The 16,300-nt window shown below is 42.6% G+C and overlaps 1 protein-coding gene across 2 annotated transcripts in view; it reads left to right on the top strand.

Moving 5' to 3' along the window:
- Positions 1–16,300, top strand: part of Neb (nebulin) — a 197,974-nt gene that overhangs the window by 34,148 nt on the left and 147,526 nt on the right. For both annotated transcript variants that reach the window (XM_059260462.1, XM_059260461.1), the window contains exons 25-36: positions 69–182; positions 2,907–3,104; positions 5,456–5,563; positions 7,456–7,554; positions 8,274–8,378; positions 8,460–8,567; positions 9,958–10,269; positions 10,352–10,558; positions 11,958–12,062; positions 12,794–12,901; positions 14,728–15,039; positions 15,974–16,180. In XM_059260462.1, the coding sequence (XP_059116445.1) occupies positions 69–182; positions 2,907–3,104; positions 5,456–5,563; positions 7,456–7,554; positions 8,274–8,378; positions 8,460–8,567; positions 9,958–10,269; positions 10,352–10,558; positions 11,958–12,062; positions 12,794–12,901; positions 14,728–15,039; positions 15,974–16,180 (1,983 nt within the window). The remainder of the gene's footprint in view (positions 1–68; positions 183–2,906; positions 3,105–5,455; positions 5,564–7,455; positions 7,555–8,273; positions 8,379–8,459; positions 8,568–9,957; positions 10,270–10,351; positions 10,559–11,957; positions 12,063–12,793; positions 12,902–14,727; positions 15,040–15,973; positions 16,181–16,300) is intronic.

The raw sequence follows: 16,300 nt of genomic DNA, 5'->3' as shown, positions 1-16,300 counted from the left end.
GGCCCTGGGCTGGGCGGCTGGCCTGGGATGTCCCTGCTGATCAGTTAGCATGTGCGGTGTCCTTGCAGGTGATGTACAAGAAGGACTATGAGAAGAGCAAAGGCAAGATGATTGGTGCCCTCAGCATCAATGATGACCCCAAGATGCTGCACTCCCTGAAGACAGCCAAAAACCAGAGTGACGTGAGTGTCTGCCCTATTTTCAGGATGGTTTCACTGACCACATGCCAGGGTGTAGAAGGATTTCAGTTGGAGGGTTTTGTGCCCATTGGCTCTCAAGTTCATAAGAACCTGCTGAGAGCTTTAGAGGTATCGTGCACCCTGGCTCTTGTGTGCCAAAAAGAAATTATTGGCAGTATTTGACATCTGTTCCACTTGGAAGGCTCTGCATTAATATTTAACAGAGCGTCGGTTTTTGTTCTCAGAACCTCCTATAAAAGATCACCAGATGTTTTAATCTAATTGAGAAATAGCTTTTAAATTGATTTTTGAAACTGTCTTTAGAAGAAACTAATGAACTTCTAATATAAAAACGCTATCAATGCTTTCTATTGACTTTAATAATTGGTAGTGGCCTCCATCTAAGAAATACATTCCATTGATGATTGCCCTTTTTAAAAATATGATTTTTAAAATATAGACCACCTTTGTAAAGCATTTTCTTTATCACACATATTTCCTGAATTTCAGAGATTCATGGATTCCCTAAAGGTGAATTTGTCCTTTTCTAGTTATGATTTTTGCTATAGAAAGGCAAACATCTGCTCTTGCCAATTACAGTACATACTGCTTAGAAGATATTTTAAGAGTGGCTACAGTGTTTGGCACAGCTTTCAAACACTGGTTTCCATGGTGAAGAAGGAAGGCGTGGGTATCATTTGCTTGTTTCAACCATGTGTGCACACAATGATCTGGGTGTGCTTTCTTTATCATTATTGTGAGCATTACACAGTGCTCATGCACAGCCACTGCCTTTCCACCATTCTGTATGCCTTCTCAGGTTGAGAAGCTACAACCAACTCTACACAATGCCCGGAAACCTATAGCAGTCTTTGTTTTTCATCCTGCTCTTGAAAGCATTAGATCGCTAGGCACAAAATAAACCAATGAATTCTTATCAATTGGCTGACATTGGTAACTGAAAGACATCATAAGTGAGTCATTCTCACACAATGTCCAGGCTAATGTTAAGCTGTATATAGCAAGAAAGCTTTTTCTTAAAGTCATTTACATCTTTGGCAACCTTTTAAAATTGATTTTTTTTTTTTTTAGGTTAGCGTACAAAGCAATTTGGCCATGTCCATCATGGCATCTTCACACACATGACTTATGGCATTAGACTTGTTCTCCTTAAGTCACCTCATCACTGCCTTCCTTCATGTTTGCCCCCCTGCCCACTCCCGCAGACAGACAGACACACAGACAGACAGATAGACAGACAGACAGACACACACACACACACACACACACACACACACACACACACACACACCTGCTCCCTTCCTTCTTCTGGTTAGTCTCCGTGTCTTAGTTGGGATTTTATTGCTGTGAAGAGACACCATGACCATGACAACTCTTAGAAAACATTTGATTAGGGTTGGTTTACAGTTCAGAGGTTCAGTCCATTACCTTCGTGGTGGCATGCAGGCTGACATGGCGCTAGAGAAGGAGCTGAGAGTTCTGTATCTAGATTGGCAGGCAGCAGGAAATGAACTGGCTTGAGCTTATGAGACCTCAAAGCCTACTGTGTAGTGACACACTTCCTCCAACAAGGCCACATCTCCTAATAGTGCCACTCCCTGTGGGCCTGTGGGGGCCATTTTCTTTCAAATCACCACATCTGCCTCTGCTTTCTCATCATCTGTATTCCATTACCCTCTCCGTTTCCCATCTATCTTAGGGGCTTTTCCTCTTTCTCACCCATTTCTAGTTTGTGACCTGGACACCAACACATATATAAACACACTCACACACATAGATACACAAGTCTAAATTTAGGTGTCATAGAAGTCCAAACATGGAGTTTGTCTTTCTGGTAAGCCTTGTCTCACATCACGATTCCCATTTGTGTCCACTTTTCTTCAAATGTCCTGATTTCACTTTTATTAATGGCTACATAAAATTCCGTTGTCTAGAGGAACCACATTTTATGTGTCTGTTGTCTACTGATGGGCAGCTAGGACGATTGCATTTCCTGGCTATTGTGAATAGTTCAGCAATAAACACAAATGCACACCAATTTCTGTGGTGTGTTTTGACAGGTTTTTATAAACACTGATATGTATCAGCTGCCGAGGACATAAACACAAGTGTCTAAACAATTCAGCAAATCATGCCCCCCTCAACTTCTGTCACAGCATTCCCTTTTTAGTTCCTCTCCATGGGACAGGCTTTAAACCTGCACTTGCCACAGTGAGTCTCCAAGTTTTCCATTCATCATTCAGGGCTTGGATTTTATAATTGATAAACCCATTCCCTGAAAATAACAACCCACAAAATATAAGAAGGCAGATAAAGTTCCCTAAGCTTACCGATAGCCATTCTCTGACTGAAGAGCTTTGGAAGCTGGCGTGGTAGCTCGTGCTTATAATCCCAGCACTCGGGAGGCTGAAACAGGGGGATTGCCATAAGTTGTTTTCAGCTTGGGCTGCATAGATAGTACCAGACCAGCCAGAGCCACACAAACAAGACCCTGTCTAAAATATCAGAAGATAAAAGTAAAATAAATTTGGGAAGATCTGCCCACGTATGATTTTTCTAGGGGAATTTGATGAAATAATTCATAGGAACAAATTTTGGGCAAAATAATTACTCAAATGTTTGTCATCTGTTTCTCTAAGTTATACTTACTCTGCTTTTCTGAGAATTCATTAAGGATGGGTGGTACTAAACGGTCCCTTCTTACAGCGTGAATACCGTAAAAACTATGAAAAATCAAAAACGATCTACACCGCCCCTCTTGATATGCTCCAAGTCACCCAAGCTAAGAAATCTCAGGCGCTTGTCAGTGATGTGGACTACAAACACGTCTTGCACAACTACAGTTACCCGCCTGACAGTATCAACGTGGACCTCGCCAAGAAGGCTTACGCACTGCAGAGTGACGTGAGTATCGGCCTTCCCTTCCCCTCTTCGGAAGGTGAGCCAGGACAGGATCTAGTCCAAGCCTGGTTGCTAGTCCTCTCTGAAGCAGCATCTGCCTGTCTGTGAGGAAGCACGGAGGTACTGGGAAATAGCCCCTGCGGTTCTTAGGAGCCTATGTCCTCAGGACAGGACACCAGTGTCTGGTGTGTGCTGTTACTATTTCCTTCTGGGAAAGTTGCCAATGTTGCTGAACCAAGAATCCTCCGCTATTAAACTGAAGTAAAACCAAAGTTGTTTTGAGTATTTAAATGGATGCTGAGGGCCAGTGGGAGGTCTCAAAGGCAAAAGTGCTCTGCCTCTTAAGCAACGGCTTCCCCATTCTCTCCTCTTCTACCCCCAGAAACCAACTGCTGCTCTAAGTTTTGCTATTGAAAACACCTCACATGTGTAGAATTATACAGTACTTGTCTCTGGAAACTGATTTATTTCACTTAACATAGTGCCCTCAGGGTTTACCCTTGTTATAGTTTTTGTCCGAATTTTCTTTTTTAAAGCTGAGTAATATTCCTTTATAAATGTATGCCATAACTTGTGTATCCATTCTTCTGTTGGTGATTGCTTGGATTGCCCCCACCTTTTAGCTACTGTGAATTTTTTAGATGATCATGAGTAATCAATTGTCCTTTCAACATCTGATTTCAGTTCTTTTGGGTATATATCTCAGAAGTCAAATCATTAGGTCATATGACAGTCTTTCTTTGAGTTTTCCGAGAAACTATTTTTCCAGTGACTGAATAATTTATATCCCTACTGTCATGGAAATATTAACCAGCACAGGACCAAGCAAGCAGTCGGAGAGACAGGGGAAACTCAGTGTGATTTCACCCAGGCACAAACCCAAGCTCATGCTTTGTAAAGTTCAGCTTTTATAGGTCAGGTAACAGTGTGACATCCAAGGCTGCTCTCTGAGTCCCGTGCTCACCAATGGGAATTTCCATCACAGTTAGACAGGTCTGCAGGAACAAACATTTGCAGGTAGAAACTGAAACACACAAATGCTTGCAGATAGCAAATTAAGCATTCCTTCCTTGGTAAACAGGATCTGCAATATGATCTTTGATAGCAGCTGTAATTATTTCTTAAGGCAGTTTATGCCAGTGTCTGCCTTCCCAAGACAAGAGGGAGGGGCTTTAACCTGATAGCAGGATGAACTCGGCACACTTGAGTAAAACTTTAACTTATTCTGTTTTCTAAGCAGTCCTACAGTTTCCAGGCAGGAATTTCAATTAGAAATACAAAATACAGAGTAATAGTTTGATATTGTTAGGTACATAAATAAGGGTACTATATATATATAATATATATATATTATTTCTCCTTCACTACCAATGGCAGTTTCACTGTATGCATGATCGTATTTCTTAATTATTTAATTTTTCTATATATCTTCAACACAACTCTATTAGAAGTTCCTCAGAGGCAAGGTTGATTTCTTGATTTTTTTTTTCTACTCCAGTTTTTTAAAAAATCCATTCTAACAGGGCGGTGGTGGCGCACGCCTTTAATCCCAGCACTCGGGAGGCAGAGGCAGGCGGATCTCTGTGAGTTCGAGGCCAGCCTGGTCTACAAAGCGAGTTCCAGGAAAGGCGCAAAGCTACACAGAGAAACCCTGTCTCAAAAAACCAAAAAAAAAAAAAAATCCATTCTAAAGAACAACAATTTTAAGTTTGTTTCTGGAGTTAAATTTCAGGTGTCATCTGTGGTCAGGTGACTAGAAGAGCTTGCTGTCTTAACGGCATCGGGTAATTGTCCCCACATAGTATCAGTTCCCCATAATAACTGTCTCCTTAAGCAAATGAACAAAAAGAACTGTTTCCAAGTGTTTTGTTGGCCGATGCAGAAACCCTTCTAAGATGTACTGGACACGAAGGACAATGTGTGCCAAGGCTTTGAAAATACTACCCTCAAACCTTATTAGAAAATGACCAAGATTCTTCAGCTTCATTGGGACCATCAATTCAGGCCTTGTTTGGCCACAGAGACACAAGAGCTAGCATCCCAGAGCGCAAACCTCTACAGCCAATGGTCCCAATGTAATCGTTCCATTTATTCTTTGAAATAGAGCCTGGAATTGAATGTTTTCTGGGTTAGTATCAGAATTCTACACACTTCCATTAAGTTAAACATAAGGGGGGAACGGAGGACATGGAGATTAGGAAGCAATACTCCAAGTGTTCCAAACTATCACCAAAGAACTGTGCGTGTGCGGAGGGAGCAACATGCCTGCTCAGAAATCTGTCGACACTGTGTAAAATGCCCACGGCTGGTGTGATAGTAACAATGAAGACAAACGTGACCCTCTCTTGTTGTAGGTGGAATACAAATCTGACTACAACAGCTGGATGAAGGGCTGTGGCTGGGTGCCCTTCGGGTCCTTGGAGATGGAGAAGGCCAAGCGAGCCTCGGACATTCTTAATGAGGTATGGCCACCGCCATGCTAGAGAAGACTAGGTCCCGTTGAAATGCCAAGCCACAGGGAGCACTTTCTCTACTTCACTTTCTGGTCATTGCTTCTGAAAAAAAAATTAAAGCATAAATAATCCAGACATATATTCCTATCCCTTTATAGCCTCCAAACTACTTGTGTGAAACATTCAAATATAGCTGGACAACTTTATTCACACCATGTGAAGTTGACCTCCTTTCAACAGAAAAACTATCCTGCTACCAGGATAGTTTTTTCTACTTTTGTTTTTATTTTAAGACAAGGTCTCACTCTGTAACCCAGACTGGCCTAGAATTCATTGTCACTCAGGCTGGCCTTGAACATGTGATGGTAATCTTGCCTCAGCCTCTGAGTATGGGGATTCCAGGCGTGAACCCCAATACCCACCTTAAAAATTAATTTTAAAATGCTACTAATACTTCATGAAGTTTCCTCGAGAACCCCTGCCTGTCTTCAGCCCTGGGCCATTATTGAGCTGCTTCTGGTCTCTATGGTTTTACCTGTTATAAAACCTCCTTTGACATCTGGGTTTTTTTGTTTCTTTTGATACTTTTTCCTATGCCTAAAATTCATTCCTTTTCTTTATTTTTTAATTGCATGGTCTTCCTTTGCAAGGATACATCACATATTAATGGCTTCTTGACTTGTTGGTAGATATGGGGCTTCTTTCTAGCTTGGGATAATTCTGAGTAATGTAGCTGTCAAAGGTCCTTGTTTAAAAATTGTGCCCTTGATTACAGTCTTGGTGACTCTGGAGTAGTTTACAAATTGCCACTTAGTTTTAGGGAAAAGGCAGTGGTCATCCCGAGATTCTTAATATGGCCACAGTATCTGTCCCTTCTCCAGCAAGAGCTGAAACTACACTGTTGTCACGTGACTGCATCACCAAGGAAAGGAAGGAGTGTGAAGGACAGTGGTGTGAAGTGAGGCGTGTCTACCACGCTCAAGCTGGAAGTATTCTGGTTTCTGTCCACTATTCTTTGGTTTTGCTGAAAGCGATTTTGCCTTCTCAAAGATCTTTTAGAAAATATCTTCCTATGTTGGTAGTTTTCAGAAGTTCAGAGTGTTAAAAAAAAAAAAAGCAGTGTTGAAATATATGTAAAAGTGGAGTGTACAGTGTGCCCCAAGGATGGCGACTGGGCATATTAGTAGAGAAGACAGGCATAAAAGTAGCAAGAGTTTTCAGTTCCCCCACTGGGCCACCTTCCCAAAGCCCCTCCTTCTTCCTTCTTTAGCACATCAGTGGTGCATACATAAGAAGCCAGAAGGCTGCAAAGTGACATGTTCTCTGCCCCACTAATCCTTGGCTGTTGCTCTACATTAGCAATTTATCCCTCAACCAGAAAACTCCCCTTTTGCTCCAGTTGCTGATAAAGTTGTTAGGGTCATGTAAAGTCACTCTAGTATTCAGGAGGCAGAAGCAAGAGGGTCAGGAGTTCAGGACCATCCTTGGATAGTCACTGAGCTTGAAACCAGCCCTATGTTACATTAAGACCCTGTTTAAACAAAAAGACAACCCAAATATTCTTGCTTGCTTTTCTGCTAAGCCTCCAGAGACCTCTGTGGTGTTTCTGGCTCAGCATAACAGAAAGGCCTTCTTTCATGCCATAAGCAAGGAATTGGAGGAGTGCAAGCATGCTTCCAGCGAGCTGTGCATCTCCTCCACGGACTGCCCATGACGACACCAGTTTTAAACATTCAGTTCGGTATTGTATTTATTCCTCATCCAAGGTGATCAGGACTGACTCCAGTATTTTTAAACTGAGAAAACCCCTCTGTGTCTTTCCAAAGTAAATCTCAAGGATTTTTCAATACAGGGCCTGTAGTGAAGAGTAATTTTTAATCTCTTTTTTTTTATTCTCCAAGAAAAAATACCGCCAGCATCCAGATACGCTCAAGTTTACCTCCATTGAAGATGCTCCCATTACAGTGCAGTCTAAAATTAACCAGGCCCAAAGGAGTGATGTAAGTGGCCATCCTGTCGTGTTTTAGTGACTGTTTACTAACATGAAGGTACCTGCTCTCAAATGTGCTGGTTACCTGGAACCATTTTAACCATCTGAAGAGCCTCTTGTGGGCATCTGTAAACTCCTGCTGTCCAGTGATGCCACACATACCTAATCATATCTTCAGGGCATTGCATATTCTATACCAGCTGTCCTGCCACCACTAAGAGAAGGCTCCCTGAGGGAAAGGTAATGGCGATTATAAGGTATCTCTAGGAAGACCAGAAAGAATGAATATAGCTGCTGGGTCGGGTAGAGATAGTATCTTAAGTCAGGGCTAGGAGAAAATATATATAATCACAATAAGTCCCCATAGACTCCCATGAAGTCTAAAATAGATTATTGATGTGTCCTGCCCTGCTAGCCTGCTCTGGCTCAGGGAAGTGCCTGCAGATTAGCATTTCCACCAGATCACCTCTGTGGGTTGAAGTCTTCCAGGTACCCCTGCCTAAAGCCAGAGATTCCTAGTCCATGCTCAGAAATCTTGTCCAACAGTGGGCACACAATGAGACAGGACTCCATGCCATGTCATGAGTGTCCTAGAATGTACATACACTTTTGCAGATGCGTGTAGGGACAGTACAGAGAGAGTCTTTCTTAACATCACCCTCGAATTATTCTCCAGTGCTGCTAACTGTCTCTCCATACTTGCTTTGTGCATGGTTTCTCCTCTCCTAGATTGCTTACAAAGCCAAGGGGGAGGAAATTCTGCATAAGTACAGCCTGCCAGCAGACCTGCCGCAGTTCATTCAGGCTAAAGTGAATGCCTACAACATCAGTGAGGTACGCACATCACTGTCCTGCATGCTCAGCCTTCTCTAACATTGCCTTGCAGTCCTACTCAAGGGGGTATTTCTCTTACAGAATCTGTACAAAGCCGACTTGAAAGACTTAAGCAAGAAAGGATATGACCTGAGAATTGATGCAATTCCCATCAAAGCTGCCAAAGCTGCCAGGCAGGCTGCAAGTGATGTAAGTTCAGTCATGGTCATGTGTGTAACATGGGATCTAATGGGATACCCAGAAGTCACCATGTATGGTGTCCTTGACTGGAAACGATTCTGTACAGAAAGTACCGTCAACAGACCTTAGTATTCTTGGAGGTCAGAATTGGCATAACTCTCCACTCGTAAGTTACCAATAAGACTTCAAATCAGTGTTCAGATTTCTACATAAATTCACATTACTTTAATAAGAAACCAAGAAGAAATTCAAGTTGTAATATCTTCTGGATGGAATAATTTTGTCTCTAATTTTTATTAATTTATATGATTTCCTCTTTCTATCTCTTTCCTTTTCATGCATTACATCTATTTTTCTAGGATATTCAAGTACAATATCTGATTGAAATGAAGTTTTCATTACACCAATGCAATTTCAATACAGCTTTAAAAAAAAAAGAACAAAATCCAGATGTCCTTGTTCTGAAAAGCCCTGCCTCCTGAAATTTCTCACTGACCACCTTTCTCGTGGGTAGATCCTCCAGCCACCCCATGCCTTATAGCTCCCAGAGCTCTCTCCTCTCTGGTCTGGGTTTCCCAGGATCCTCTGCAAGTCTCCCCAAGATTTCCCAGTGACCCTCTATAATTCAGAGTCAAATATCATTCACCATGACTGGCTCTGGGTTTCCTTTGCAATAATCAAGGACTCAGAAAATGTCTAGTGAAGAGACTTCAGTTGTCAAATCCCCATCTGTTCCAGGGGTCTGGCTGCAGAGTGTAGTTGGTAAAGAATGGGAAATGCTTTCTTTTCATGATGTTTACCAATGTCTATGGGGGAAGAAACAGTGTGGAGAACTAGTTTGTCACTGATATAAACCATAGTTCATATCAGTATGTCACTGATTATGGCTCATATCAATGACAAACAGGACCCCAACCTCTTTTGGGTGGGTATAAATAGCTATAGACACTCAAGTGGATCCTAAGGGATGTTTTATTTTACCATACCTCATAGGAAGCTGACCCTTCATATCCTCAGATTTCATATCCACAGATATCTAATTGTGGGCCAAAAAGATTTTTAAAATACATTTGTTCTAAACACTTTGAGACTTATCTTCAAAATGACACAAAACCATTTATATAGCATTTAAAATTTAATAGATATAAGTAATCTAGAGATGATTTGAAGTGTACATGAGAGAGTGTGCATAGGTTATAGGCAAGTACCATGGTTCATATAAGGAACTTGAGTGTGGGTGGAGCTTTGTGTCTGCATGGGGTGGGGAATCCTGGAACCAATCCCCTTGTTATGGGCATACAGACATGTCTAGGAAGTTCAAAAACTTTCAGATTACGACCTCACTGTTCAGTATCCTCCAAGCTGCATTTCAGAATGTCCTCACTTTCATTCCCAATAGATTCATTACAAAAAAGATTATGAAAAAGCTAAAGGGAAAATGGTTGGATTCCAAAGCCTCCAAGATGATCCTAAACTGGTTCATTACATGAACGTGGCCAAGATACAGTCAGACCGGGAGTATAAAAAAGACTATGAGAAGACAAAGACCAAGTACAACACACCCCACGATATGTTCGATGTGGTGGCGGCTAAGAAGGCACAGGATGTGATCAGCAACACCAACTACAAGCACTCTCTCCACCACTACACCTACCTGCCGGATGCCATGGACCTGGAGCTGTCCAAGAACATGATGCACATACAGAGTGACGTAAGTGCTGTGGATCCCAGGGGAGCATCCCCTCAGTTCCCAGCTCAGGCCTGGCTCTCACTCCTCTTCCCTTCCGCTGTAGAATGCCTACAAGGAAGACTATAACACCTGGATGAAGGGCATTGGCTGGATACCGATCGGCAGTCTCGACCAAGAAAAAGTCAAAAAGGCAGGCGATGCCCTGAGCGAAAAGAAATACAGGCAGCATCCAGACACACTCAAGTTCACCAGCATCGTGGACTCCCCAGTGATGGTGCAAGCAAGGCAGAACACGCAGCAAGTCAGCGATGTGAGTACAGCAGGAGAGATGGGGTGTGTGTGTGTGTGTGTACAGCAGGAGAGATGGTGTGTGTGTGTGTGTGTGTGTACAGCAGGAGAGATGGTGTGTGTGTGGGTGTGTGTGTGTGTACAACAGGAGAGATGGTGTGTGTGTGTGTGTGTGTGTGTGTGTGTACAACAGGAGAGATGGTGTGTGTGTGTGTGTGTGTGTGTGTACAGCAGGAGAGATGGTGTGTGTGTGGGTGTGTGTGTGTGTACAACAGGAGAGATGGTGTGTGTGTGTGTGTGTGTGTGTGTGTACAACAGGAGAGATGGTGTGTGTGTGTGTGTGTGTGTGTGTACAGCAGGAGAGATGGTGTGTGTGTGTGTACAGTGGGAGAGATGGTGTGTGTGTGTGTGTGTGTGTGTGTGTGTGTGTATACAGCAGGAGAGATGGTGTGTGTGTGTGTACAGTGGGAGAGATGGTGTGTGTGTGTGTGTGTGTGTGTGTGTGTGTGTGTGTACAGTGGGACAGATGGTGTGTGTGTGTGTGTGTGTGTGTGTGTGTGTGTACAGTGGGAGAGATGGTGTGTGTGTGTGTGTGTGTGTGTGTTATTGGGGGTGCTCTTTAAGGGGTAAATGCCTACTCAGTGTGATTACTCTTATGCCAATGTCTTTTCATTTCTAATTTAGTATTCTGAGCATTCATTGTTAAGACCATGGGGGCTGGAGAGACAGCTCAGTGTTTAAGAGCACTGACTGCTCTTGCAAGCAGACCCTGGTTGGGTTCCCAGCACCCACATGATGTTTCACAACTATCCGTAACTCCAGTGCCCACTTCTGACCTCCACAGGCACCATGCATGAGGTGCACAAACATACATGTAAACAAGACATGTACACACACAAAATAAAATTAAATCATTAAATAAAAAAAAATTAAAATTTTAGCTTAGGCATTTCTTTTATTACCCAGGCACTAACTTTTTTAAAACTGTCCTTTATAAAATCTTCCTTTTCAACTGCCATTAAAAGACTGTCTTATTGGATGCATTTAAAAATGTTCTATTTACTATCCATTCATGGATATAAGGTGTTTAGAACCAACCTACACCTCCCAATGCCTTTCCTACAATTCCTCCTTTCTTGCCCCCCACCCCTTATTGGATACATTTGACAGGTACAAAAAGTTTTATTCCAGGACACATATGGTGACATACACCTTTCATCCCAGACCTTGAGAATCTAAAGATTTAGTCTAGCCTAGGCTACATAGCAAGATCCATACAGGAAAGAGGGGGAGACAAAAGGAGCGGGGGAAACCACGGGAGGAGGGCTTCTACTAAGATCAACTCCTTTAAGTGTGTGGTGAATGGCTTTCCCTTCAGCCTGGTGTGGAAGGCATTTTATTATTGTGTCTCTGTGTTGCAGATCTTATACAAAGCTAAAGGCGAAGACGTAAAGCATAAATACACTTTGAATCCTGATCTCCCAGAGTTTCTCCAAGCCAAGTGCAATGCTTACAATATAAGTGATGTAAGTAGCATGGGTCTCTGATGTGATGTGAAAACTTGATGTGGCAATAAGATACTCCAGTACTTTGGAGTAGGGAAGCATCTGGATGATTGTTTGAAACAGCTTCCCACTCTCAGTCCCCAACAGAGCATGTCTCAGGACAGTTGGCTCTTGACTTGAGTTGGCTCTTGGCAAGGGAAGACCCTGTCATGGGATGTTAGTACTCTTCCTTACATAGAGGACATTGCATATTCCCCTAAAACTTCTGCTTAGCTTTCCAGTTGGCATATGGGAGAGGAATTTTAATCCTCCAGAAGACAAATGAAAATTAATGAAATCCTTATTTATTGATTTCATTTAAAAAAATAGCCTTAAAATTTGTAAAGCTGGCTGTATCGTGTCCTCTTGGCCATCCTTTGTAAGACTGGACAGCTTCATTTTCTCTCAATGGCCCTCATGTACCTCAGTTCCTATAGCCTTTACTATCCCTCCCTGCATCCGCTCTAGTTTTTCAACATCCTTCTTCTGTGTGTGCCAAGGCCAGATTAGGTGAATAATAAGTGAGAGACCTGTGGTTTAGTACTGGAGACTAAGTGTGGCCCTTGCTGATGTGGCTTCATAGAAGAGTACATGTGATAGGGATCTACTTCCTTAACTTACACATGAGCAAGAACGGAAGAAGCCAGCCACTGAGGGATTCCTGAGCCGACTGGTAAATAGTGCACTGACTCCCTTTTGCTTTTCTATCCCAGGTCTGTTACAAACGGGACTGGCATGATTTAATAGCCAAAGGCAACAATGTCCTGGCTGATGCGATCCCCATCACAGCGGCCAAGTCATCAAGGAACATTGCCAGTGATGTGAGTAAAAGTTTTAGGTGACTGCCTTTTTCAAAAGAAATCAGATACATGCTTGCTTGGGTACACATATACAATTAATGGCGTTCAAACTCTCCACAATAGTGTTTTGAAAACCTGCCACCATTTCAACATTGTGATTTTTTTTTTAAATGACTCCATGTAGTAGCATAAGTCTGACAGTGGCTTTCTCTCCTGACTCATGATGAAAATTACCTTCACAGACACATTTCCCTGACAGCTCGCATTTATTTTCAGTGAGAACATGGAAAGGATGACAGTAACGTGTTAAATTCAGATGACTGCCTGCATTACAATTGCATTAAAAGGAATGGAGAATGTTACATATCTAGAGATATTCCATAAGACAAGTAGGACCCCTGCCTCTTTTAGGATATAACTGTAATAATTTCAGTGAATTAATGCCATTTCATCTACGCCTTAGGCTTTTATTGCTGTGAAGAAACACCATGACCACAGCAAATCTTATAAAGAAAACATTTCATTGGGGTGGCTTGCTTACCATTTCAGAGGTTCAGTCCATTATCATCATGGTGAGAGCATGGTGGTGTGCAGGCAGATATGGGTGCTAGAGCTGAGAGTGTTACATCTTGCAGGCAACAGGAAGTTGACTGACTGTCACACTGAGGGAAGCTTGAGCAAAAGAGACCTCAAGACCCGCCCTCACAGTGACATACTTCCTCCAACAAGGCCACACGTCCTAATAATGCCACTCCCTTTGGGGCCATTTTCTTTCAAACCACCACAATCTATGATAATACACACACACACACACACACACACACACACACACACACAGAGAGAGAGAGAGAGAGAGAGAGAGAGAGAGAGAGAAAGTTCTTATCTTTAAAAACACATTTTTAGGCATTCATGTCTTGCAGGATAAAATCACTACAGCTTTCCTTGCAGGGATGGACTGAGAACGCCTTCCTCATAGCTTTGCACACAGTACACATCACTCTGAAATACACTCCTGATTTAATTGAAAGTCTGAAGTGGCACTCTGTCCCTTCACCCACACCAGCATGTTCACACGCTTTCTCTAATATATCAGGTGATTACTTGGCAACCCTTTCACCTGCTAAGTCCTTGCTTATGAATTCTTGTTTACACTGCCAGTGTTTAGTGTTTATAGGGTTTGGTAGATTTGGATTCTCTTCAACAAAAATTGAGGGTCTGACCTATTACCGGGTAGCTCAATCTGCATCTCAGTGATGGTCCCAGCAGTGAAAGACCTCAAACAGATTTGTCTTGGGTTGGGTTTGAGCAGATTTGCTTTGGGTTGGGTTTTTATTGATGAGAAAACCCTGTAGCAGTTCTTGGCTTTGTTAGAATTCCTTAATTCATTCGCAGTCACTTCAGAGCTTGCAGAGGGAGCCCCTGACAGAGTGAGCGGGTGAAGGCCCAGCTGCTTGCCCTGCTGATAGGATCATGTGATTCTCATCCATGATCAGAAATCACAAACTGGACTAGAAAAGGCCACATCCCCATGAAGCTAAAAGACATTGGTCTTATATTTAGAAGGTGGTCTGTTCATATTCTGGTAGATTTCAAAAACAGGTCTGGATACAAATCATCTGTAGAAGACAAGCAAAGGCGGGGCGTTGTTAAATTGATCATGGGACTCCCTTGAAGTCGCAGCAGAGTTTAAAGGGGTTTTGCTGTGATATTCTGGAAGAAGTGTGGGTTGTGCTTGGTGGACACTCATCTAGAAAGTCACGATGCTCTGTTTACTTTTGTGTGTGAAGAGTTGTTGTACCGAATGCTACCAGTCCTGGCCCTTGGCTAACCAAGTTCTGTCTCCACAGTATAAATACAAGGAAGCTTATGAGAAGTCAAAGGGAAAACATGTTGGTTTCAGAAGCCTCCAGGATGACCCCAAGTTGGTCCATTATATGAATGTGGCAAAGTTGCAGTCAGACAGAGAATACAAGAAGAACTATGAGAACACCAAAACCAGTTACCATACCCCTGGGGACATGGTTAGCATTACTGCTGCCAAGATGGCCCAGGATGTGGCCACCAACGTCAACTACAAACAACCATTACATCACTATACATACCTGCCTGACGCCCTGAGTCTCGAGCACACGAGGAATGCTAATCAAATTCAGAGTGATGTAAGTATATGTTACATAACAGACCCAAAGACATTTGCTCTTAAACAATGATCATTTCAGTCCATTTTATTTGGCTTCAAAACACAATAAGATACTTGAAGAATACATGTTAGAATAAGCAACATCCGTTCAAAAACTTCCAAAGCTACATTTTTTTCTGACTTTCCATGTTTATGTTATAAGCACTGGTATCATCTCTGTTAGCTTATGGATGAAGATAGGACCATGTTCTCCTAACGACATGAGCACTTTGCTTCTCAGTCAGAGGTGCCCTCATGGGCCTGCTTCAGTGGTAATAGCTGGATGATGCAAAATTCAATCCCAATGCTTTCGGAATTCAGGGAAGTTTTTTTTTTTTCTTTTCTTAAACTCAAGGTCACACTGTCATCCATGTAAGTCTATGTAATGAGTCATATCCAGTGAACTGGGGAGGCTCTGTTTGCAACATGATTCATAGAGCCGCACAGGGAGCTGCTTAGCATTCAGGGCATTTCTTTCTGCAGATCTCTGAAAGACTTGTGAGACTTCCTCTGTCGGGGGAAGAAATGGTATTCAGTTATTGAGCAGTCTGTGAAAATCTCTCTACCCAGCTAAGGTCAGAAATAACCTGGGTGGACAGTGTGGGTGAAACTCAAACTTGCAAAGTTTTTAGTGAAATCAAAAAGAAAGCCCAATTTATTGTCAAAAGAGACAAAAAAAAATCACCACATCTGTGGAAATGCATGACCTAGATTCCCCTATGTGTTATATAATGCACTCTACCAGCAGACCTGCTTCTTCTCAGTCCCAGCTCCTGAGTAAGCTGAATGGCTGACTAGACACAAGCCCAGGGAAAATAATTGCTTTCATTTCTTTTGGGCAGAACTGCAGCTCCCAGAAGCTTAGCTGACTATTCCCGAGGCTGCCTTCTCATGTGAGCATCCTCTTTTTGCAGAATGTATACAAAGATGAGTATAACAGCTTCTTCAAGGGCATCGGGTGGATTCCCATTGGCTCGCTGGAGGTGGAGAAGGCCAAGAAAGCAGGTGATGCCCTCAATGAGAGGAAATACCGACAACATCCAGACACCATCAAGTTCACAAGTGTGCCTGACTCCATGGGCATGGTTTTGGCTCAGCAGAACACAAAGCAGCTAAGTGATGTAAGACGTTTCTCTTTAAAGGTTAAGTCCATGAGTAAACCCCATGGCCAAGCCACTCCACTATGCTCCTTCACTCAGCATGTGAGGAGGCAGCTATGTTAACCTGTACACTGTTCTCAG

The sequence above is a fragment of the Peromyscus eremicus genome, chromosome 4, assembly GCF_949786415.1.
Source record: "Peromyscus eremicus chromosome 4, PerEre_H2_v1, whole genome shotgun sequence".
NCBI lineage: Eukaryota > Metazoa > Chordata > Mammalia > Rodentia > Cricetidae > Peromyscus > Peromyscus eremicus.
The sequence above is the reverse complement of the archived record's forward strand: the minus strand, read 5'-3'. Positions and strand labels throughout refer to the sequence as shown.